Here is a 24,854-nt window from a genome sequence, read left to right as displayed (position 1 = left end):
CAGATCTTGTAAGTTCAGGTCTGTGGCTTCCTTTATGGAATCAATCCATCTCTTGTTTGGCCTTCCTCTTTTTCTACTCCCTTCTGTTTTCCCCAGCATTATTGTCTTTTCTAGTGAATCGTGTGTTCTCATGATGGGAACCAAAAGTTCAGAAAAGAACAACCAAGGGGCTGTATAGTAACTTCCCTATGACGAAGGGTTAGTAGAACTGATTCTGGCCTGCTTGCATTGGCTGCCTGTATGTTTCCGAGCTCAAGTGAAAGTGCTGGTTTTAACCTATAAAGCCTTACACGGCTTGGGACCACAATACCTGATGGACCGCCTCTCCCAACACGAACCCACCAGTACACTATGCTCAACATCAAAAGTCCTCTCCAGGTGCCTACTCCGAAGGAAGCTGGGAGTCTGGCAACAAAGGAGAGGGCCTTCTCAGTGGTGGCCCCCAAATTATGGTGCCAACCCTATTATATTTTCGGTGCCAGGTCAAGACTTTCCTCTTCTCCCAGGCATTTTAGCATGTGTTTTTAAATTGCTTTTTAAAAACGTGTTTTTAAATTTGTATATTTGTTTTTAATGTTTTTATTGTGGTAAACTGCCCAGAGAGCTTCGGCTATGGGGCAGTATATAAATGCAATAAACAAGCAAACAAACACTTGGAGCTTTTAATTTAAAAAAAGGCGACCTAGGGTGCATGTGATAGAGGTGTACAAAATTGTGCATAGCGTGGAGAAAGTGGATAGTTTCGCTCCCTCTCTCTTAACACTAGAACTTGTGGACATCCGATGGAACTGAATGTTTCGGGACAGACAAAAGAAAGCAGTTCTCTCTCCGCACAGCGCATAGTTGATTTCCTCCCAAAGGATGTGATGATGATGACCACCAAACTGGACGGCTTTAAAACAGGGTTGGTCATGGAAGACCCGGCTATCAACGGCTACTAGCCATTTGGCTCTACCTGCACTCTCAGAGGCCTCTGAATCCCAGGTGCCGGGCGGGCCTGGGACTCTCCACAAGCGGGGAGGAGAGTCTTCTTCCGGAGCTCAGGTCTTGCTTGCGGGCTTCTAGCTTCCCTGGGGGGCATCTGGCTGGCCACTGCGAGTACAGGAGGCTGGCCAAGACGGGCCCCTTTGGGCCTGATCCAGCAGCCAGCCTCTTCTGATGTCCCTTGCCCGGGAGGCTTACAATCGGAGCAGCCCAACCGGGGTGGAAACAAGCGGGACTAGTGAAATAAATGCATCCCTTTGTAGGAGGTGCTGCTGCAGAGGAGACAGAGGGGAGGAAGCTTTCCTTTTCATCTTTGCACATGGCCGAAGCGATATACTCTTACAGTCACGTGTTTATTTATTTGGGGTAAATGTAAAGACAGAAAGGGAGAGATGATGAGTGATGACGCGCTTCGCCTCTTTTCTATGAGTTGCTTCTCTTGCTTTTGTGTTTCCATTTCTGGCCAGGCGCTCCTCCCGCCTGCAGGCGGCGCTGCTTGCCCGGCAGGAGGGAGTGGGGTGCCGTTGGGGCGCGGCGTCGCGCATGCGCATGAACCGAGGCCGGAGCGGGATGCTTATGGGAGGGAGACGTCAAAGGGGGTTTTGCTCGCGTTGCCTGCGCTGGACCAGTTCCTCGGGGGTGCGCATGCGCAGTAGTTTCACCTAGCGGGCGCCGGCCATGGCTGAGTGGACTCCTGCCCAGGTGAGGGATTAACCCTGCCCTGCCCGGGGTGGGTGGAGGAGGAAAGAGGAGGGGCCTTTTAGAAGGCCCCCCCGACCAACGTTCAAGGGAGGGAGGGGCTGAAGTTGCAAGGAGGGGCGGGGGGAGAGGCAAAGAGTTCCCCTAGCTGGGGAGGGGCGAAATGCACAAGGGGGGTTGGAGAGTGGGGCCTAGACTGGTTTGGGGTTTTGGGGTGGGGGCAAAGGGGTTGGGCCTCCCCCCTGCAGCTTTGGGGGGTGCATGCAAGGGGGGAACCAGGGGTATAGTTTCAGGGGGTCTTTGACCCTTTACTTTTTCGGGAGCAGGGTCCCTATGTCTCCAGCAGCCTACAAGCCAATCAGCATGAAAGAGGAGTGTGTTAGCCATTGAGAAGAGTCTTCTAACATGCTTCTTTGTCCTTTCCTGTGGATTGGAGCCAATCAAAGTGAAAGGAGTTGAGTCAAACACTGAGAAGACTCTTCTCAGTAGGTAACATTCTCCTGTTTCATGTTTATTGATTCCTAGGCATTATCAAGGATCTCATTCTCAACCCCACAGCAAAAAACTGGGGTGGGGAGGGGGCATGGCTGTGATTAACATGAAGGGGCCCTGCACTTCTGAATTTGCCACTACACTACTGGGGGGAGCTGGTCTTATGCTTGCTTTTCTGAGGGGGAGGGGTGAAAGGGGGACAAGGAGCCCCACCTTGGCTGTCCGTTTGTTTTGGCATTTTGGGAGGGTTGAGACGAAAGGAAGGCGGGTCTTCAATTTTGCAGCCTTGGGACCTGATTGGAATGCCACTGTGGCTCAGGAAGAGGGTGCCACTGAGCGTGTGCAGAGTGCAAGCCATGCTGCGCATGCAGAAAGCCCAGCTTTGATCACAGTCTTCTTCAGTTTAAGAGGGGAAATGACTGTCCGCCTAAGGCCCTGCTGCTGCTCAGACAGAGTAGGCTAGTCTTTGCCAGCCGGGTGCCCTTCAGGTGTTTTGACCAATTAACTCCCATCAGCCCCATTGGCACACCTGGAGAGTGCCTGGTTGACGAAGGCTGCCTCAGTAGACCATGCTGAGCTGTGTGGACAAGTTGCTTGACCGGGGATAAGGCTGCTTCCTGTGTGCCAAAGTCACACCCAGCTGCCACCATGCACCTGGGATCAGCCAGCAAAGGTTCAGGGGCATCAAAGCCCCTGCGCCTCTCTTACTGGAAATTGGTTGAGAAGGAGAGGGCTGCCCCTGGGGCTTGGACTGTTGCAGGGTGGAGCTGCAACTGGTTCAAATCTGGAAGCGGTGAGGATTTGCCATGGGGCCCCTAAAGGCTTTGCAACACATCCAGAAGAGGCTCAGACTCTTCCCATAATTGCAGGGCAGCTGTCTGGATTCTCTCTGTCTGTCCTTGCTGAGTGGACCCAAGACACAGAGGGAATCACGAAGGTGTCCCTGGTAGCTCTGCTCACAGCGATGTACGTTTGGCAATTGTATACTGACAAAACAAATAAGAGTGGAATTTTCTGTTGGGCACAGTCATCAATACCCTGAGAATCCCAGCTTTATTTTATTTTTTATTTTTTTTAAATAAAGTTTCTAGCCCTTAAGATGGCCTTGTGTGTGAACGACACCAGATGGGCTAGAAAAGGGCTATATACTTTCCCCACTCATCATGGTATTGGATGTTGGGCTCCTCACCCTCTGACTGGTGTGCAGCATCAGCTAGTCTGTGCCCTTTTGCTTTACTGCATAACTGACACAGGTTGCAAAATTTTGTTTCTCTTTCGTGCAGAATTTGGCATAAAATTTCTGTTTATTTCATTTTTAGCACAGAGAATACACAGCCCTGGAGCTACCTTGATCTGTTTGTTCATTTGAGAAACATGATCCCTCTTTGGGCCAATATTCAATAAATAAAATCCCATAAAATTCGTACTTAATCAATCAGTAAAAGAAAGGCACATGAGTACAACATATCCCCCTCCCAAAAAAACTCCACAGAAGCAGAGAATAATGAGAGCACATCCAAGATAATCTGATCAAACGGGACATTCCTGCACACCCTCTTGTATATTTATGCAAAGGGTTTTACCTCCGTGGAAGAGCACGTTTGGCATGCAAAAGGTCCCATGTTCAGTTCCAAGCATCTCAACAGGATTAGGAAAGACTCCTTCCTGAAACCATGGAGAACTGCTGCCAGTCAGTGTTGACAATACTAGGCAAGACTGACCAATGGTCAGTCTTGGTATAAACAGAGCAGTGGTTCCCAAACTTTTCCTCTCATGGACCACTTGAAATTTGCTGAGAGTGTTGGCGGCTCACTTAATGATTTCTCTGCCTATTGTAGCAACTGTAATGCGCTGTGCTAGATGCTGAGTGATTTTTAATTGCGTCTTCATGGCTTCTTTCATTTCTTAGATTGTGTATTTCATTGTGTTACAATTTACAATTTGCATTCCATAGAATCTGTATATTGAACATAGCCATGCCACAGACCTGAATAAAGCTCTCAGATAGTTTGGGAACGCTGAAATAGGGCAACTCCCTTTGTTTGGGGGGAAAGTGTAAACAATACTGCACCAGATAGACCAATGGTCTGATGGTTGTATTCTGTATAAGGCAGCTTCCTACATTCCCGTGTAACATTGGCATATTTTGGGTACCAGTTGGTTTCATCAGATAATTTTTCCCATTGTACCTTCCTATTAAGATCTGAACAGGGTGGTTCATGACAGATGCTCTTGGAGGTCACTGATTCATAGGGTCGCCATAAGTCATAGTCGACTTGGAGGCACATAACAACAACAAACCTTCCTATTATTGTTGTTGTTATTATTATTACTGTATGAATGAATGAATGACTTATTTCGATCAAAGATCAGTACATAAAAAAGCATGATTAAACAAGATCATATCAAATACATAAAACCATAAATGAGTAAAAAGTACAAAATTAAAATCAGTATCAAATTTCCTATATAAGGTCATTTATCATTGTTTTCCGACATGCGATAGCAGCAGCACAGAAAATAGCCACTCTTACTGTACCCTGTGGACTCCTGTCTGCCAATAAGTGCGTTAAGTAAAGCTCACTAGGTAAGTCTGGGGTGCTTTGTAAAATTGGGGTAATAAAAGAGTGGCGGAGATCCCTATAAAAGGTACAATAATTTCTGAATTGCTTCCCATGTGGCATTCCAAAAGTGATCTACTCTTTCAGAATTATTCAGGGCAAGCACATTTCAGTCCACAATGCACAAGTGACAGAGCAGCCTCCGCCATCCTGGTGCCCTCTGGATGTTCTGGAGTCCAGCTCCCAACTGATGGGTCCAAAAGATCTGGCAGATGCCAGGTTGGCGAGGCCTGGAGTGACTGTTGCTCACATGGTGGTGACATTAGTCCTCCCTCGCGAGCCGGAAGAGCAGTGGGCCTCTGCTGTGAAAACCTCCTCTCCATCTTGCCTGCTTCCGTGGCTTTATGGCCAGACTCCTTCTTCTTCCTTCCGTCCTGTCTCTCACCATGTCCCTCCTTCTGCCCTCTCTAGCCTCTTTCTGCAGCTCCCCCTTGAGCAAGCGCTCTTGCCCCACTCTGGTCTGAATCCCTTCTCGCCCCACAGGCTTGGGAATGGGATGTGGAGCCGCAGCATTTGGCTTCATTTCAACCTCCCGCCATCTTTGACCAAGCTGCCGAGAGGGAGATCTACCCGACCGCCGAGATCTCCCTCTGGACCGTGGTGGCCGCCATCCAAGCCGTGGAGAGGAAGGTGGACTCCTGCGCCACGCGGCTGCTCAACCTCGAAGGGCGGACGGCGACAGCCGAGAAGAAGATTTTTGAGTGTGAGAAGACGGAGTTGGAGTTCAGCAACCACTTGGCCGCCTTGGGAACCCTGATCCAAGAGTACGGGGTGCTCCAGAGGAGGCTGGAGAACATGGAGAACCTGCTGAAGAACCGGAACTTCTGGATCCTGCGCCTGCCCCCGGGCTCCAAAGGAGAAATCCCCAAGGTGAAAAAGAAATGGACTCAGTACTGGGCCAGGATGTCAAATCTGACCTAATAAGCTTCTTAGATGCATAGAAAGCCTGGAAGCCTCCATGTTCAGCAGCAGTATACCTCTGAATACAAGTTGGCAGGTGGGAGAGGCAATGGGCGGGTGGGACTGTTGCCTTTCCACACTGCTTTTGGGCTCACCAGAAGCATCTGGCTATTGCGAGAAGCACAGTGAGTCTCTAGTCTTGTCCAGCTGCAAGGCTCTCCTTACGTGGGGGGACTTCCTGGTTCTGGTCATGAGGCCCATTGGCAAGTGTTATTTATTGATTACATTTTTACCCCACCTTCCCTCCAGAGAGCTCTAGGTGGCATCCATGGCTCTCCTCCCATCCTCACAACAACCCTGTGATGTAGGTTAGGCTGAGAGAGAGAGAGAGAGAGAGAGAGAGAGAGAGAGAGAGAGGCTGGCTGAAGGTCACCCAGTGAGCTTCAGGGCCAAGTGGGGATTTAAATCCTGGTCTCCCACTCTGAGCCCTACATCACACTGGCGGTCGACCTCATAAAACTTTTTCAACCACAGGCAAGACAAACTTTATATAAAGCATTTCTGAGCCCAATTCTTTTGGTGCCTTATATGTGCACGCAGCTGTCCCAGGAGCTCAGGTCTTTGCTTTCAAAAACGCTGCCAGCAGGGAAAGCCCCCACCCCCGAGTGATGCACGCAGCAGAGGGCAGGAGCCTGCAAGCAGGACCTGAGCGCAAGAGCGCTGTCCTCTCCGCAGTTTCTGGCAAGTGGCATTTGGAGGCATCCTGGCTCCAATCATGGAGTATAGCCAGTAGCCATGGAGAGCCTTCTCCTCCTCCCTGAACTTGTCTATTCCTCTTTTAAAGCCATCCAAGTTCAGGAAAAACTTCCTGTTAGAGCCATACGACAATGGAACCAATGACCTAGAGAGGTAGAGGGCTCTCCGACACTGGAGGCATCCAAGAGGCAGCTGGACAGCCATCTGTCGGGAATGCTTTGATTTGGATTCCTGCATTGAGCAGGGGGGTGGACTAGATGGCCTCACAGACGCCTTCCAACTTTACTATTCTATGATTCCAAGTTGGTGGCCATTGCTGCCTCTCGTGTGAGGGAATGCCATAGTTTATTTATTTGTTTGTTTGTTTATTCTTATTTATTCTTAGTACTTATCCAGGGAGCACATAGTTTAATCGTTGTAAACCGCCCAGAGAGCTTCGACTATGTGGCGGTATATAAATGCAATAAATAAATGCAATAAATAAATAAATTTATTTATTGCATTTATATACCGCCCCATAGCTGAAGCTCTCTGGGCGGTTTACAACGATTAAACTATGCTCTCCCTGGATAAGTACTAAGAATCTGATAGGGAAAAATTGATCCCTTTTCATTGGCTGGGAGCCAATAAATCTATGGGGAGGAGAAGCCATCAGTTGTTACTAGCTAGGATGGCTCTGCTCGGCCTCCACTGTCAGAGGCAGTAGGGTTCTGGATACCAGTTGCTGGGAATCACAAGCTGTGCTGTGCTCAGGTTGCGCTTACGGGCTTTGCAGAGGCGCTTGATTGGCCTCTGTGAGAGCAGGATGTTGGACTAGGTGGGCCACTCTTATCCTAGAACCATAGAATAGTAGAGTTGGAAGGGGCCTATAAGGCCATCTAGTCCACCCCCCTGCTCAATGCAGGAATCCAAACCAAAGCATTCCTGACAGATGGCTGTCCAGCTGCCTCTTGAATGCCTCCAGTGTCGGAGAGCCCACCACCTCTCTAGGTCTCTGTTCTTGGGTTCTGACGACCTTTGTGGCAGCAACAGTGATGGAGGTCTTGGTAAACATTTCTGACGTATGCATGGCTGTGATTTTAGGTCCCAGTGACTTTTGATGACGGCGCGGTGAACTTCTCCACACAAGAGTGGGCCAATCTGGAAAACTGGCAGAAGGAGCTTTACAAGAACATCACCAAAGGGAACTATGAACCGCTGATCTCACTGGGTAAGAAGCTGGAGTTTCTTTTCTGACATGGAGTTGTTGGGGTCTGTTGTATGCCAGGATTTCCTTGCTACCTATAGATGCATCTGTATTAGTGTCGTCCATGAGTGATGGGAGATGGAGCATAACGGTGCAATTATGTATATGAGTGCACAGGAGGTTTCAGAAAAGCTGAAAGGCTATAGCCACAACACTAGACTTAGACACAGAGAACTATGGCTGCCTTGGGCCTGATGCTATCAGTTAACCAGGATAACTTGTGGACATCCAGTGAAGCTGAATGTTGGAAGGTTCAGGACAGACAAAAGGATGTTCTTCAAACAGCACGGGAGGGAGTGACAACCACCAACTGGGATGGCTTTAAGAGGATTAGACAAATTCATGGAGGATAAGGCTATCAACGGCTACTAGCCACAATGACTAAGTTGTATCTCCACTGTCTGAATGCCAGTTGTTGGGAATCACAAGTGAGCCCAGTGCTCTTACGCTCAGATCCTGCTTGCCAGCTTCCTTTCAGGTCATCTGGTTGGCTATTGTGGGAACAGAATTTTGGTCTAGATGGCCCTTTGGCTAGTCAGGCTCTTCTTATATTCCAAATGATCAGAAGTTGCAGGCCAGGTGTAGCAAGAGACAAAGGGGAAGGAAACCTGGAGACGCAAGAGGGCTAACTGCTATGATTAAATGCCTCATGCCCTGTATTATTGGTTTTGCTGCTCCATCGTTCTAATTTGTAATTGTATTTATTGTATTGTGTTTTAATTTTCCATATGTAAGTCGCCTAGAGTGGCCATTGGTCAGATAGGCGACACATAAATTAAATTTATTATTATTATTATTATTATTATTATTAAGAGGAATTGAGGAAAGAGAGATGCGAGGACCTGAGAAATGAGGTAGGGGGAAACCAGTCTAGAGTAGAACCAGGGGCTGACCCTCACTGTACTTGACAATTCTCTACAACAAACCGCTCTGCTGGCATTTAATACCCCACTTTCTGATCTACTTACACAGACTCTGCAGTTTCCGGAACTGATGCTCTCCCCTCAGTGGAACAAGCGGAGCCTCCACGTATCGTGGATCAGGAGTTTGTGAGGGAAAAGGAGGTCCTGACAGAGTCCAGAACAGGTGAGTGAAATTCAGAATGTGGGTAGTAAAGGGACAAATAAGTAGCCAAGACTTTTGTCCCTGCTCTTCTGCCACTGAGGTCACTCAGGATGGTGTGTGAAAGCAGTTTGTAGATCTACTCTATAGTTTGTTAAGTTGTGTCTTGGCCCACTGTGCATTTGGACAGCTCTTAAAATCTTGTAGCCAGATTTTGCATGATGGTTCCTGAGATCGAGGAGGCAGGTTTCCATCTACTTTTGGATACGATTGGACACCATTCCAAATCAAGATGGCGGACTGGACCGTACCAGACTGAACCAATGTTAACCACTGATTTCAAAACTGCGCTTTTTTTTTTTGGATTCTTAGAACTCCTGAGTAACGCGTATGAGGCTGCTAGTGTTTAACATACAATTAATTAAATGAGAATTAAAAATGAAGATAAACCACCAATACAGTATTAATCAACAGTATCAGTAAGGCAGAATTTTAACAGCTCTACCAAAACTGGGAGGAGTCTTGAGCTGGTGGGCTTCCCACAGGCATCTGGTCAGCCACTCCGGAGAAACAAGACAACAGACTAGACAGGCCTTTGGTCTGATTGAGCTGCTGGATCCTTCCTTTGTTCTTATGAGCTGGTGGGGGAGTGACTCCCAAAATCGTAACATGACTGAAACGACTGCTCTGCACAGCCATGGATTTAGAGTCTGTCAATGGAGCCACATTGAGTGGCTCATTCCGGAGATGTTGTTCTCTGTTGCCATTCTTTAAATCAGTGCTGGCTGGTGCCCACTGGAACTGGTGGGGTAGAAGACAGGACGCTCAACAGCAAGCAGAACCAGTGACCAGGCAGAGATCCAGCTAGTTGTGCTTTTGCCCCCATCCTGCTCCCTGCTAAGTTCCACAAGGGCAATGTTGAGACTGTGAAGGAGGAGGGAGCTGGCAGGCAGTGGCTGTAAGTAAGAAGGCAGGCAGGTGAGGGGCTGTTTGAGGAAACGCTGAGGCTGGTGGGGCACTGCTGCATTTGCCCAAATGGACCGGTCTCCATGGCTTCCTTTTCTTAGGGGGCTCCCTATCAGATTCCTGGGGGCAGGGCTTTCAGAGTGGCAGCTCAGCCTTGACCAAATAGCGTCGATAGCCCATAATATGTCTCCATGGGAACTAAGATGGACCAAGAAGGTCAGGCGATGGTTGAAGGACACGGCACTTCCCTATATCGACGTATCTGATTGTATCGTGCTTTCAGTATTGTATTTTAAGTTTTGGCAGTAATGTTGTCATTTCAGATTTTGTTGGCCACCCAGCTTTCGGTATGAGGAAGGGCAGAAAACAATAAAATACTATTTCCTCCCTCCTCAGAAGGGAGAGAGGGCAGGCTTGATCTGTGTGTGAAAAGAAACAAGGGCCAGAATTGCAGGGTGCACTTAACATGTGCATATCTTCAAGCGCAAATATTAGGAAATTCTAATAAGCCTCCAGCAACCTCCTTCTAAAGGGAGTCAAACCCAGGAAAGGGGGGCGTGCCCTTGGAGCATTTGGGGTGGGTGGGAGGGGGACAGACATAAGACTCCCTTCTGCTCACTGGAGCCAGAATCCTTTGCATGGGGTATGCCTTGCTCAGGAGCTGGAACTTACCGAAGCCGCCAAGCCCTCTTTAGCTTCTGGACTAGCTCTCTTACAATGTTACACAACAGCCAGAGCTGCAGAAGCTCAGATCAATTTCCTCGTCTCAGCCCTTGAAAGGCTTTAAGTCGGGAGATCCTCCCACCCTGCGATGGTGGCCTTAAGGTATTCCCTTGCCCTGGGCTTTTGGGGAGGAGCTGGGAGATTTCAGGCTTTGCATACTGAAGGTCTGAGCTGAATCCTCGCCATCGCCAGATAGGTCTTTGAAAGGCTCCCCTCCCCTTGCCCACAAAACCTTCCAAAGCTATTGCCAGTCAGGGTAGACCAGGGTCCCCCAGCCGTTTGGGATTTTGAGGGAGTGTTGAGGGGGCCATCACAAAACACAGTGCAGCAGAAGGCAGCTGTGGGGGTGTGACCCACAAAACACAAACCCACACCTTTGAACCAAGTCTTAGGCTCCAATACAAAACCCTTTCACAAGAAGCAAAAAATCCCGCTTCATAGAAGGGAAACTTCCCCTCTCTCTGCCATCCTTTCTCATGCTGTCTCTGACATGCTCACTCCTGGGATGCACACATGGCTGCTGTGTCGTTGTCCCCTTCTGCCCACACAGCAGGAATGACCTCCTCTTGAGTTTTGGAACAGAGATGAGATTTGAACCCAGGTCTTTGTGGCTCATCATAGCTCACACAGTGAGCCCCTACATTGTACTAGGGTTCCTTTTACTAAAAGTTCACAAAGGTTGATCCTGAAGCAAACACATTATTATTATTATTATTATTATTAACAACAACAACAACAACAACAAATGCCAAAGCTCTCTGGGCAGTTTACAAAAATTAAAAACATTGAGCATTGAAAACAAATACACAATTTTAAAAACCATGCAAAGTTTAAAAGCATACCAGACCTAGCAAGCATATTCCAGCTGTTTTCATAGCCAGGGGACCCTTACAAGTTTAAGGGTGGGGGATTCTCAGTGGCGAAATCAGTTGCGATTTTTGTTACAGCTATGTAGGTGAGACACGCGCAGGAGCCCTGAGAGAGTGACATATTGGCAACCCAAGTAGACAGGAGGGATCTCCTTTCTGTGTCCCCCCGTCCCCCTCCCCCAGTAACTGCCTCTTTCCCCTCAGCCCCCCATGTATGTTTGTGACATCACAGGCAGTCTGTAGCCAATGGCAACAGCTGGGGAGGCCCCTGCAGACTCCCAGTTTCCATCTTGGTTGGGGGGAAGGGTTAGAGTAATGAACAAAACTTTAAACATAGGTGTATTTTTAAAAAGCCATTTGTTGAGAAACGGAAGCCGGATGGCTGAAGCCCTGTGGTGCTGTTCATGACTTCCATGGGTGGTCTTGGGAAAAGCCTCCCTGGCCGCAGACACCCCCCAAGGCAAAGGCAGGCACAGTGAGGGGATGGCTACCATCCGACAGCATCACCCAGGCACCTCCACTGGCTTCCGCCTGCCAACTCCCACCGGCTTCCACCCATGAATATCCACTGGTTCATCCTCTCACCCTGTGCCTGGAGGGTGACCTCTGCCACCCCCTGAACACCCACACCCACACCATTCACCTCGACCACATTTGAAACTCCCTTTCACACACACAGATGCACAGACACATTCACTCCTCAGCCACTCTCCATTCGTTCATATGCATGCCCCAGCTTCAATCCACAAAGATCCACACAGCTTCTGAAGGTGAATTTCAGCCGGATTCATCCACAACCATCTGCTGGCTTCCGAATGCAAACTCCGCCGGCTTCCACCCACCAGCATCTGTCATCGACCGCCAGGCCTATTGCCAGGCATCAGCCAGCTTCCAACCATGGAGATCAGCCACTTTCAAGCCACAATCCCGCTCAGCAAGTGAACTTGTCTTCTATGCTGCTGTGGGATGGTCACCTCCTTCCATCTGCCAACTTGCCTCCAGGAGGGAGGAGGCCACCCAGTACTGAAGGCCCCGGCTGTTGCTCCCTCTGAGTCCTCCTCTTAGGAAAGGGAAAAGGCTTCTGCTTTGGCTTGCCCCCTGGCCCACCTTTATAGCCACTCAGCGGCCATGAGCTTTTGTGACATCATCACAGGCAGCCCACAGCCAATGGCAACAGCTGGGAGGAGGGGCATAACCTCACAATGGTAGGCACAGCTCAGCAGTGATTTGTCCATTTGCTTGATTATTATTAAAAAGATTTGTAAGTCACTCTTTATCTGTACTGATTCCAGGAAAGAGCCAACCAGAGTGGGGGACATTTTTCAACCCAATGGCTGTGCTCGTGTCAAATGCTCCAGGGGCCACGTGGCACAGCCAAGAGATCTTCTGTATCTTTAAAAGTTGTGCAGGGGGAAGGGAGAATTCCACCTTGTGGTTTTTCCCATTACAGAGTTGCCAGAACACCTGCACTTGGCTGACTTTCTCTTCTAAAGATACAGGATCAGTCTCAGGCCCTGAAGCTGGCAACCCTATTGTACACCTCTATCCCAGAGATTTCTGTACCCCTCATCTCTCCATCCAATTAAGAAGAAGCATGATCACAGTTCAACATCCCAAACTGACAATAGCATTCAAGGAGGGTGTAGAACATGGCTGAAGGAAGCTTAGCTTGGGGAAGGCCTAGAGAGCCACATTTGGCCCACAAGCTAGAGGTTTCCCACCCCATCATAAAGGTTCAAGCATTCATTTGCAAGGCTCTTAACAGCCTGGGTCCAGGATGCCTCAAGGCTGCCTGATTCATTTGGTCCCTTCCCAATCACTGATGTCTTCAGGGGAGTCAGTTAGGTCCCCCGTGGCTTGGATACACAGCTCATCTCCACCAGGGGCCTTGTGCGCTCAGTATTGCGGGCCCAATTTTAAGGAACTCCCCTCCATTTGAGCTTGGAGAGGCCCCCTCCCTGTTGAACTTCCTGCACTTGCTGACAATTTTTTATTTCAGCAGGCATTTTAACTGAATTCTGATTTCATAGTTGTATCTGATTTTTATCTTTATTGCATTGAGTGATTTGTACACTGCTTAGAGACGATTGTAACTAAGCTGTATATAAATGGTCAAAATAATAAAAATGATTAAAAACATTAGTTGTATTCAGAGTAGATCCATGGAATCATTATACTCTGAGGGTGATGGGAACTGCAGTCCACAATATCTGGAGGGTACAAGTTTGAGTCAAGAGCTGTTGCTAGTCGGGCGGTATATAAGCTTAATTAAATAAAAATAAATTAAATAAATTATCTGTCAGTTTTCCATATTTGTTAGTGCTTGTCTCTGAAAGCTGGAAGTGTTCCGCACTGATTGCAAACGCGCCTGTTACTCTCTTTGCCCAAAGCAACAGATCCCGTGGCTTCCAAAGAGGACCTCTTGTCCTGGATTAAGCAAGAAGAGCCCCCCAGGAGAGGGAAATGGGACCTGCAGCAGGAGATCCCACCTGTTCTTGACTATGGTGAGTGTGCTCCAAAAGGCAGGGATTCTCGTTGCAGGTTGTCCTCTTGTCGTTTCCATGAGAATGCACACTTTTTATAATAATGATAATTAATAATATCCCTGCTCCTCTTTCCATAATAGCTGAATTCAGTGGCAGCTGCTCAGCACCTTGGACAGCTCCTTCAAAGTTCTAACTAACACCCAGAGTGGATTCCACTGCCCCACTGGCGTGGAGCCAGAGGCCACCACTGGTTGAATCCAAAATGTCTTGGCACCTGTTTCTGTAGCAACAGACTCTTAGGCACTTCCATTACCCTGTTACTTAAGGTCAGCCTTCCCCAACCTGGTGCCCTCCACATGTTCTGGACTGCAACTCCCATCAGCCTCAGCAGAGCTGGCTGGAGCTAATGGGACTTGTAGTCCAAAATTTCCGGAAGGTACCAGGTAGGGGGAGTTGCACTTAATGGCCTTGTTTAGCCTCTCATTTGGTCAATTTAAACTCAGATGTAGAAGGAACTAAGATGCATGCCATTGTGGCAGGCCTATAATTGATTCCGGCTTGGTGATTCTGTCAATTTCGCTGTCCTTGCTTATTTCCCCCCCAAGCCCACATCCCAGCATCTCTGAGTCCGCAGTGGACAGTTCCAGTACAGCCTTTCATGGACCACCCTCTGTCTCTTCACTGATCTCTCTTAAAGCCATTTAGGCAAACATCCTGGGGCTGTTAACTCTGTGTATTTTATGGAGAGATATTCCTTCTCCTTTTAAATAAATATGTTGCCAGTTCATTGGAGTAGGGGGCTGTAGTTTGAGAGGGAACACAGGTTTTCTCGGTTAATCCCATCATATGTTTTTTGTAAACCTCTGCTATGTTTTGTTTCCATCTTACCTTTATTAAGCTAAGTGGCCTCGGTTATTTTACCATTTTCTCTGCAAGAAAATAAATTACTCCTTTGTATTATCTTCATCCTTCTCCAGCTCCATAATCTGTTCTGGAGATTACACAACAGAATTGTGTAAACTGTATGCCAGGGGCAGTTAGATTTCAAGCCTCTGGGATCTAATGTATTTTTATTTTTTTACCAGAATGCCGAGATCCACCACTTAGAGCCAGGTTTAAAATAGTTAAGGAATAGGGATGCCTCTGAGTTTGCTCGGCCCAGGAATTTGTTTTCAGAACTAGAGCTGAGCTCACAGTCCTGCCACACAAAAATCCACTCCAGGTTTTCCCCACTAAAATGTCTTCATCTCAGCAGCACAATCTAGAAGGGAGGGGAATATTTTGGGAACAGGTTTCAGCACTTTGGACAGCTCCTTGAAAGTTTGGACTAAACTCCCGAGCAGAATCCACCGCCTCACTGACTTGGAGCTACCAGCCCCCAGGAGGTTCCAAGAGGTGGTTTAGAACAAACTCTAGTCAGTTTCAGAAGCCAGCCAACTTCAAAACTGCCTTGATTTGTTTTGAAACTGACTAGTGTTTGCTTTGAGCTGCCTGGTTCATAGGGCAGAACAAGGAAGATTTTGTGAAACTGAAACTAAAGGTTGGCAAAGGCCTCCCTGGCCATGTTGGGGGGGGGAGGAGGGGAAGTGAGCCAGCCTGCCTGAGGTTTTGCTCAGACTCATTGCATCTCCTGCCTGTTGTGCTACACCAAGATTTGGCATGAAATGCAGATGACCCAGGCTCCAGGATTATCTCCTCTTCCTGGCAACTATCCTCTGGGGTCTGGGGGGGGGAGGGGCTTTCCCAGCACTTGCTGTCTGAGATCACTTTCACTGGAGATGCCATTGAGGGCTGCACTTGGGACCTTCTGCATGCCAAACACATGGTCTACAACTGTCTGTTTTTGTCACTGGGACAAAAATTGACTGGCACTTCATGACCTTCCTCCAGAACATTCCTGGCATTTCTGTTCCAAAAGGGTTCTTTCTGCCTGGTGCACAGGACTTGGGGGGCGTGTGCTGATGAGATGGGCTTCCTCTTCTGGGTCTTTGCCAGGAAGGGGCTCTAATCTAGGTGGTACCTTGTGCCTCCCCTGACATATTTTTTGACACTGGATAAAAGCTTACCTCCCCTGCCCACTGCCCTAGGCTTTTGATGGACTGTGCTTATGATGTTTCTGCTGTTAGTGTGATAGTAAAGGTTTGTGGGGCTGTTATGGGACCACCTGAGGTTTTGTACATTTCTTTTATGAATTGCATGTCTTTTTGTATGAATGTGTCAATATTATAACATTTGTCTTTGTTCATCAATATGTTGTAAGTTGCTTGGAGAACTCTTGTGTAAAAAGCATTAACAAATCTAATAAATAAATAATCCTTGTTGATTCCCTTTTATCCCCTCCACCAGATGACAGCATGATGATCAAAAGTGAGGAACGGAATCTCGGGGAGGGTCCTAAACCCCCTTTGCCTGGCCAGGGTGTGCTGCCCGGAATACCTGGGGAAGACGTTTTCCAAGTCCCAAAGCCAGATGTGAGCTGTGAGAGGCAAGGCTGCCTTCAGGGAGAGCAACCAGTCCCTCTTGCACAGAGACCGCAGGAGCCTCCCCGCAGCGAGAGAAGCTGCTGTGAACTCGAGGCAGCCCAGCCGGAAGCCTGCCTCAAAGGAGGCCCGTTCAGATGCTGTAAGTGCCGGGAAGGCCTTGCTTGCGAGCAGCGATTCTCCTTGCACCAGAGGATCCACGTGGAAGACGAGGTGTACGGGGAAGGCGTCATGCCGACAGCCGAGCCAAGCGGCCAGCAGATTCCCGAGGCCTATGTCTGCGGAGACTATAAAAGCAGCTTTGGAGAGCAGCCCTTCTCTCAGGCGGCGGGCAGCCCATACGCCTGCTCCCTCTGCCCCAAGAGTTTCCGCCTCAAGACTAGCTTGCTGATCCACCAGAAAACCCACACAGCAGGGAAAAGCGAGAGTGCCTTTGTTTGCCCCGAATGTGGGTGCGGCTTCAGCCACCAGGGCCAGCTTACCCGGCACCAGGCCATTCATGCCGACAGGCCTCACCAGTGCTCCGAATGCCACAAGGCTTTCAACCGGAAATCCAGCCTGGTGGTTCACCAGAAAACCCATCGTGAGCGACCCCGGCCCTTCCAGTGCCCGCAGTGCAGCAAGACTTTTATCCGCAAGCAGCACCTGGACGATCACACCCGGACCCACACTGGGGAGAAGCCCTACCAGTGCCCTGAGTGCGAGAAGCGCTTTGCTGAGAAATCCAAGCTGACCAACCACTACCGGATCCACACCGGGGAACGGCCATACCGCTGCGGACAGTGTGACAAGCGCTTTGTGCGAGCACACCATCTTGTGAAGCACCAGAGCAGCGTCCACCAGGCCGGAGCCAAGCTCTACTCATGTCAGGAGTGCAGGCAGAACTTCAGCCACGCTCAGGCCTTCGTCAGCCACCAGGCCAGCCATGCCAACGGAGAGAGACGCCACCGCTGCACGGAGTGCCTCAAGACCTTTGCCCGCAGGAAATACTTGCTGGAGCACCAGCGCATGCACACAGGGGAGAACCCCTACCAGTGCCCCCACTGCGGCAAGCGCTTCCGCTACAAACAGTCGCTCAAGCAGCACCTGCGCATGCACGGGGACCAGCAGCAGCAGCAGCCCATGCCAGGGGGTGAGCAGGTCCTGACCCTTAGCAGCAGCAGCAGCGTGCCAGAGAAACCCTCTCTCTTCCCAGCCAACCCTTCCAACGGAACTTGAGGATGGCCTACCAAAACGGAACAGATGGCCTGTGAAACTGGAAGCCAGTTTATGAGCTTGGTGTGGGTGTTCTTGGGCCTCGTCTGCAAAGCTTCAATTTGGGCCAGCTCGTCGGGTGTGGCCTTGGCAGGCATATTCTCCAGCCGCGGGGATGGATTTTTGTGAACCAAGACTGTAGATGGGCAAGTGGTTGCCCAAGTGCTTTTATACGGAGCCAACTGTCAATTGCCACAGGGAACCGTCTTTTCAAGAGCAAGAAAAAAAATCAAGGACTTTGGCCAGTGCTGGAACACTGAGACAGTACCATAACTGTCTCAACGTTCAGTCTTGGGTTCCAAGATGTGGTTGTGTGAATCTGTCCCGTCCACTCACCGGTTCCTGTCTGGAGTGTGGCTCACCAACACTCACTTAAAGAGGAACGATGCCGGACCGCGTTCTAGGGCCTCCCAGCTTCCTCTGCCTGCAGACATCCGGAGGCGCAGGCAGGACAGGTTCCTTCCTCCAATCCCTGAGCTCGAATGCTCACCCAGTTGCCGTGGAGAAGTCACACTCTCAGCCTAACCTACCTTGCAGGTTTGTTGTGAGGATGAGATGAAACGAGAATTGTGAAGCACTTTGTACAAAGTGCTGCGGAAAGGAATTAAAGAAAAAAACCCAGAGGTCAGGAAGTGGGACCATATAGCTCGCATGAAAGCCAAAATATCAGAGAGCCCCAAACAAAGGAGCCGTCCGATGCAAGGAGAGTCTCCTGCCACATCTAGTGGGACGTTAAAGGCGTGTGCCGGCAGCTCTTCCTCGTGGACCAGGATGCACTGCAGCTCTTGCAGGGGAGGGGGCGGTGCCATGGCAGCCTTCCCCAACCTGGTGCCTTCCAGGACTTTTGGAGTACAGCTTCCATCCGAAGGCTGGATCAGATGGGAATTGTAGTCCGGAACATCTGGAGACTACCAGGTTGGGGAAGGCTGCCTGAGAGCATGTGGTGCAAAATAGCTGGTGAGTTTCTGAACTGCCCATTTGCTAAGACATGGTATGGGCTGTAGTGCGTGTAGTTTTGGCTTCTGCCTGAGGAGGCAGGAGCCATTGCAACGGGGCTGTTTCGGCAGGCAAATCCCACCTGTTTGGAGCATAGCATCCGGGAGCGGCTCTTTTTCCCCAGATCATGGCCTGATTGCACTGCAATGTCGTTTTCTTTGTCTCCCTTTTTCCTGCCTCAGTCGTAGTGTGCCAAAAAGCTACACTCCAATTAGCCTTTTCTGACAGGTTTTGAGTGTGTTTATTACTTTTTAATCATGGGCTTTTACATGATTTCTGACAGTTTTAAATATTTTATCTTCAATCCATTTCCTTGTATATGAGACAACGGAGCAGCCAGCTCTTGTCTGCTTTGACCTCTGCCTATTACGCTGGCTCCATAACTTCTCCTCTCCGGCACGTCTGCCATTGAGAGTCTGTATTTCGCTGTGCACGTTTCACAACGGACAAGACAGTCTGCCAGTTCTTCCCAGCGCTGCAGCCTGTACTGCATCATCGAGGATGGTGCCGGGGGAGATTTGCAGAAGAACAAAGAAGAAACCAAAGATAGAATGAAGATGCCATCCCAGCCTGGGCCAGGCTGAGGCTTCCAAGGGCCCAAATGCCATGGCAGGTCATTACGATTTGGCCACCTTCCATCCTGGGCTCTCCCAGTCCTTGGCACAGACTGCACTATATACTGAAGAAACATCCTGCCTTCTGGAGGAAGGCCTTGCAGCTCCCACTCAGCAATGTCACCTGCAAAAATTACAATTATACCTTTTAGCTTTTATATATATATATATACATATATATATAAACAGCAACAAAACAATGGCGGGGATTCATAAAGATTTTGTATCAGTCCTTTGGATAACGCCTGTGTGTTTTGCTTTAACAGGGAAAAGCAGTTGGACCCCTCCTTAAAACATGATATTCTGAGATGGGATTATCAGCTGCTTCCTTGAATAGGGGGAGGAGGAAGAGAGAGGAGAGATATAAAGTGCAGAGGTCATCTCAGCACATGACATATGATGGCAAGTGGTTAGAGCAGCCTTTCCCAACTAGTGGGCCACCAGGTGTTGTTGGACCACAACTCCCATCAGCCTCAGCCAGCATTGCCAATGGTCAGGAAAGATGGGAATTGTGGTCCAACAACATCTGGTGGCCCACTAGTTGGGAAACGCTGGCCGTTAGAGCTTGGCTTATGGGGAGGGAAATAATTGGTTTACTGGATTGTGAAAAAAGCCTGTCAGATGAGCAAGATACTTACAGGACAACGGTAGCTCAGCTCTTGCCAAATAATGTTTTAACTGAATTTTGGGATGCATATTTTCATATGCAGATACCATGAGCTGTGAAAAAGACAAATAATTGGGTGTTAGAACAAATTAAACCACAGCTATCACTAGAAGCTAAAATGATGAAACGGAGGTTATCATACTTTGGACACATCATGAGAAGACATGATTCATTAGAAAAGATAATAATGCTTGGAAAAACAGAAGGAAGTAGAAAAAGAGGAAGGCCAAACAAGAGATGGATTGATTCCATAAAGGAAGCCACAGACCTGAACTTACAAGATCTGAACAGGGTGGTTCACGACAGATGCTCTTGGAGGTCGCTGATTCATAGGGTCGCCATAAGTTGTAGTCATAAGACTCATAGAATAGTAGAGTTGGGAGGGGCCTATAAGGCCATCAAGTCTAACCCCCTGCTCAATGCAGGAATCCAAATCAAAGCATTCCCGAAAGATGGCTGTTCAGCTGCCTCTTGAATGTCTCCAGTGTTGGAGAGCCCACTACCTCTCTAGGTCATTGGTTCCATCGTCGTATAGCTTTAACAGGAAGTTTTCCCTGATGTCCAGTCAAAATCTGGCTTCCTGCAACTTGAGCCCATTATTCCGTGTCCTGCACTGTGGGATGATCGAGAAGAGATCCTGGCCCTCTTCTGTGTGACAACCTTTCATGCACTTGAAGAGTGCTATCATATCTCTCCTCAGTCTTCTCCAGGCTAAACATGCCCAGTTCTTTCAGTCTCCTCATAGGGCTTTGTTTCCAGTCCCCTGATCATCCTTGTTGCCCTCCTCTGAACCTGTTTCAGTTTGTCTGCATCCTTCTTGAAGTGCGGAGACCAGAACTGGACGCAGTACTCAAGATGAGGCCTAAGCAGTGCTGAATAGAGGGGAACTAATACTTCACGCGATCTGGAAACTATACTTCTGTTAATGCAGCGTAATACAGCGTTTGCGTTTTTTGCAGCCATATTGTACCGTTGACTTGAAGGCACATATCATTGTCATACAATCCCCAAAGCGTGTAGTCACACTGTGATGCCACAAATGTGCAGGTCTTAATTGCTGTTTCCTCACCCTCTAAGCCAGCCCTTGCCAATCTGGTGCCCTCCAGATATTTTGGGCTATGACTGCTGGCTGGGACTGCTAGGAGTTGTACATCTGGAGGGCACCAGGTGGGCAAAGACTGGTCTGACTGGCTGGCCTGACTGAGTGGTCTTTCCTGCCGCTAGCCAATCTGATCCTTTTTTAAAAATTGGAACAGCAAAAGAGACCTGGGACTTCCTGCATGCAACTCCAGCTTTGCAGCTTTTGTTTCTGGATGGACAGCCTGTTACTTGATCACAATTATGCTAAAATTTTGGCTTTGTCTATTCCCCCCCTCATGAGCAATCTTCAGTTCTGGGGTGGGGGGAGAAATGGGTGGCTAAAGAAAGCTGTCTGTTGGGCTGCCTATATCATTCTAGGTGTTTTAAGTCTGTGCCAATGGGAGCTTTCGATTTTTTACTGGAACTTCAAGCTGGGCTTTTCACTCTAACCTTCCCCCCCCTTTCTCTATGATCATTCTAATCATTGTCTGGCATGAGGCACACAAGCGCCCCCTGCTGGCCTTAGATTTCCTCCTGCTGTCCATAGTTGCAAATGCACAAGAATACTAAGCCAGCAGTATTTGCCAAAGGCAATTGCCAATCAGTACGGAGCTATCAAGCATGTGCATCTTCCCTAACTAGGACTCTTGTGCAGAAACTCAACAGGTGCAGTTTAGGCTCATCCAGTGCGAAAGAGCCAAACTTTCCATTGCAGGGACCGTGGCAGGCACTATACAAAGAGGATCTGTTTCTCCAGCTCCAACAGGATCATTCAAAAGTATGCCTCAGACATTTCCCGGTTTTGTTTAAAAACACCAGACTATGATTAATTTTTAATAAGGCAGAAAGCACAAGGGTTCAAAACCCACTTAGAGGAAACACCCACTGTTTGGGGATGATGACCTCTTTCAATTGCCAATAGTGGGCTGGTGTGTTTATACCACAAAGAAAAAGCACTCCACACATGCTCAGGCGAGACATTCGCACCTATTCCAGCACACGCTCCAGCTAAATAGGATCTCCAGAGCTCATCCCAGCTTAAATATTTGGGGGGTGGGAAAAAACATTGCTCTTAGTAGCAGGCCCAAAACAGGAATTGCTTTCAGTTTGCGGCATGGATTCCAACCAGCTACAAGGTGAATTACAACAGTGGTAGAACGCAGGACATTTGCAAATTCCTTACAAGCCAGTTGCAGCCCTCCCAAACCTCCAGAAAGCCTAGTAATGGAGGGCGCAGGCATGTCAGAGGGACTTTGCTCTTCAGCAAGAAATTATTTTCCACAGGCAAAACTCCTGCAGGGGTGGCAGCAGCAACTTGCATCCCAGGCGATGGGAAGAAAGGGGGGGGGGAAATGAAGACAACTTTTTATTTGCGAGAGAGCAGAGTTAAGGCGGCTGTCTGTAGCTCCGGGGACTGCAGGAGACACGGCAGCCTGGAGAAGACTGAGGGGAGATAGGATAGCACTTTTCTTGTACTCGAGAGGTTGCCACACAGGCGGGCTGGGATCTCTTCTCGATCGTCCCAGAGTGCAGGACACGGAATAATGGGCTCAAGTTGCAGGAAGCCAGATTTCGACTGGACTTCAGGAAAAACTTCCTAACTGTCAGAGCCATATGACAATGGAACCAATTACTTAGAGAGGTAGTGGGCTCTCTGACGCTGGAGGCCTTCAAGAGGCAGCTGGACAGCCATCTGTCGGGAATGCTTTAAGTTGGATTCCTGCATTGAGCAGGGGGTTGGACTCGATGGCCTCACAGGCCCCTTCCAACTCTACTATTCTATGATCAAGGGCAAGGACATTTCTGTTCCTCTCTTGCTCAGAAGTGGAAGGTGCCAGAGAGCCAATGCTAAGGTGGCAGCTACACCACAGATGCAGTGATATTGGACCTCCCCTGATGAACACAGGAGGGGTCAGGAACATCCTGTGCGGAGAGGGGGAAGCGAAGGAACCTTATTTCACGCACAGGAGCAGACTCTAAGGAAAATGCAAGCCTTACTCTCATAGCTGGTCAACTACAAATCTGAAAGAAGGTTTCATTTAGGCCACTATGCTTTGCTCCGCAATCCCAGAACAGCAGCCTCCATCCCCAGACCACAACAGTACAGCATCCTTTGCCAACCTGATGCCCTCCAGATGTTTTGGACATCAGAACATCAGTTGAGAGATGTGCTGGCTCTCTCACATCTGGAGGGCATGAGGTTGGCAAAGGAAGCAGTACATGTTAATCTTGCATTGACAGCTGCCAAGCCCATCAACCTCAGCCTGTGCCCTTGAGACAGGACAAGCAAACAGCTACATACACTTGCCCACCCTCTGGGAAAAGTGCTGTATGCTTCCTGCCATCCTTTTTTGGGGTGTGTGTGTCAGATAGCTCAGTGGAAGAGCATGGGAAAGGGCCCAGGTCCAGTCCTTGCTCTCTGCAGTTTAAAGGATGCTGGGAGGAAGCTCTGGAGAGCCAGTAAAGAGTAGATTACAGTGGGTTAGTTCAGGAATGGGAACCTGTGGCCTCCAGATGTTGATGAACTACAACTCCCATCATCCCTGGCTGTTGACCATACTTGCTGGGGCTGATAGAAGCTGGAGCCCACCAAGGCCTGGGTGCCCCAAGATCCATACACCTGCTCTAGACATTGCTGGATTACAACTCCCATCACCTGACTGATCAGTCAACAACACAGGGAGCCTGGGGTAAATGGGCATCCCCCAAAGTCCAATGAGGCTCTGGCTCAGTAGAGTCTCGCTGTTGGGTTCATCTGCCAGTTATTAACTGCAGCAATAATAATGATAATCATAATTCACGTCTTAAGCATTGCCAAATTAGGTCAAGGCCAGGATGGTGCTTAGCCTGCATCCTGAGAACGTTTTAAAACAGATGTTGAATTAAGCAAGTTTCTAGCCCTTTTGAGTGTGAAAAAGAGGTTGAAAACAAGGGCACATTCTTGTGCTTGCCTCTGACAGCAGGTGGGGGGAGAGAGGGGCAGCCCTGCCAATATTATATTGAGTCTATAAAATCATACTTTATATAACATTTCAGCTTTAAGAACTGCCAAGGTGCCCACAACAAAACTACAGAAAAACGGAGCTGAAAAACCACAGCAACCCTAAAACCACCCAAAGCATCAAGGAGAAAATTAAGACAATCTGAGCAACTGGCAAAAGAGGAGTGCCTTTATGGAGGCTAAGGCTATCAGTGGCTACTAGCCATGCCAGCTGTGTTCTGCCCTCCACTGTTGGAGGCAGTGTGCCTCTTAATGCCAGTTTTCAGACAGAATCACAAGTGGGAAGAGCACTTATCAGTGACCACTAGGCACAATGATGGCTCTGTTCTCCCGCCGCCACCAGAGGCAGTATGCTGGGAATTGCAGGTGGGGAAAAGACTGTTGCACTCAGGCCCTGCTGGTGGGCCTTCCTATGGGGGTATCTGGTTGGACACGCCGAGAAAAGGATGCTAGACCAGATGGGCCCTCTTTGGCCTGATCTAGCAAGGCTCTTCCTTGGGCTCTATGGTGCCATTCAGAGGTTTTGGACTAAGCTCCCATCAGTCCCAACCACCACAGCTGCAGAGGGCACCACGTTGCCGAGAGCTGGCTTAAAGGCTAAAAGAGTGCCAGAGTGCAAACTTCCTGTTAGAGCGGTACAATGGGACCCATGACCTAGGGAGGTGGTGGGCTCTTCAACCCCGGAGACATTCAAGAGGCAGCTGGACAGCCACCTGCGGGGATGCTTTAAGTTGGATTCCCTTCCAACTCTACTATTCTGATTCTATCAAATCCTTTCCTCTCAGGAATCCCACCCTCTCCGCAGCCTCTCCCAACCAGTGTGCCTCCAGATGTTGTTGGACCACAACTCCCATCAGCCTCAGCCAGCATTGCCAATGGTCAGGAAAGATGGGAGTTGTGGTCCAACAACATCTGGAGGCACACTGGTTGGGAGAGGCTGCTCTCTAGGATTATTATT

At 49.0% G+C, this 24,854-nt stretch overlaps 2 protein-coding genes across 2 annotated transcripts in view; one reads left to right on the top strand and one right to left on the bottom strand.

The window, feature by feature from the left end:
* The first annotated feature begins 1,602 nt into the window (after window positions 1-1,602).
* Window positions 1,603-19,375, top strand: LOC133364922 (zinc finger protein 777-like). The gene is made up of 6 exons (XM_061585976.1): window positions 1,603-1,686; window positions 5,280-5,666; window positions 7,536-7,662; window positions 8,671-8,784; window positions 13,709-13,822; window positions 16,151-19,375. The coding sequence occupies exons 1-6, from the start codon at window positions 1,663-1,665 to the stop codon at window positions 17,500-17,502; spliced, it is 2,118 nt and encodes a 705-aa protein (XP_061441960.1). The 5' UTR covers window positions 1,603-1,662; the 3' UTR covers window positions 17,503-19,375.
* Window positions 19,376-19,795: 420 nt separating this feature from the next.
* LOC133364921 (zinc finger protein 398-like) overlaps window positions 19,796-24,854 on the bottom strand; it is a 45,395-nt gene continuing 40,336 nt past the window's right edge. The window contains exon 10 of the transcript XR_009758058.1: window positions 19,796-19,868. The gene's annotated coding sequence lies outside the window, so the exon portion shown is untranslated. The remainder of the gene's footprint in view (window positions 19,869-24,854) is intronic.

The sequence above is a fragment of the Rhineura floridana genome, chromosome 10 (assembly GCF_030035675.1).
Source record: "Rhineura floridana isolate rRhiFlo1 chromosome 10, rRhiFlo1.hap2, whole genome shotgun sequence".
Taxonomy (NCBI): Eukaryota; Metazoa; Chordata; class Lepidosauria; order Squamata; family Rhineuridae; genus Rhineura; species Rhineura floridana.
The sequence above is the reverse complement of the archived record's forward strand: the minus strand, read 5'-3'. Positions and strand labels throughout refer to the sequence as shown.

Excerpts from the sequence above, each read along its gene's own strand:
- LOC133364922 (XM_061585976.1), top strand. The coding sequence starts at position 1,663 with ATGGCTGAGTGGACTCCTGCCCAG. Across the intron at positions 7,663-8,670 it reads TGAACCGCTGATCTCACTGG|ACTCTGCAGTTTCCGGAACT; the intron begins GTAAGAAGCTGG and ends CTACTTACACAG. Across the intron at positions 8,785-13,708 it reads CCTGACAGAGTCCAGAACAG|CAACAGATCCCGTGGCTTCC; the intron begins GTGAGTGAAATT and ends CTTTGCCCAAAG.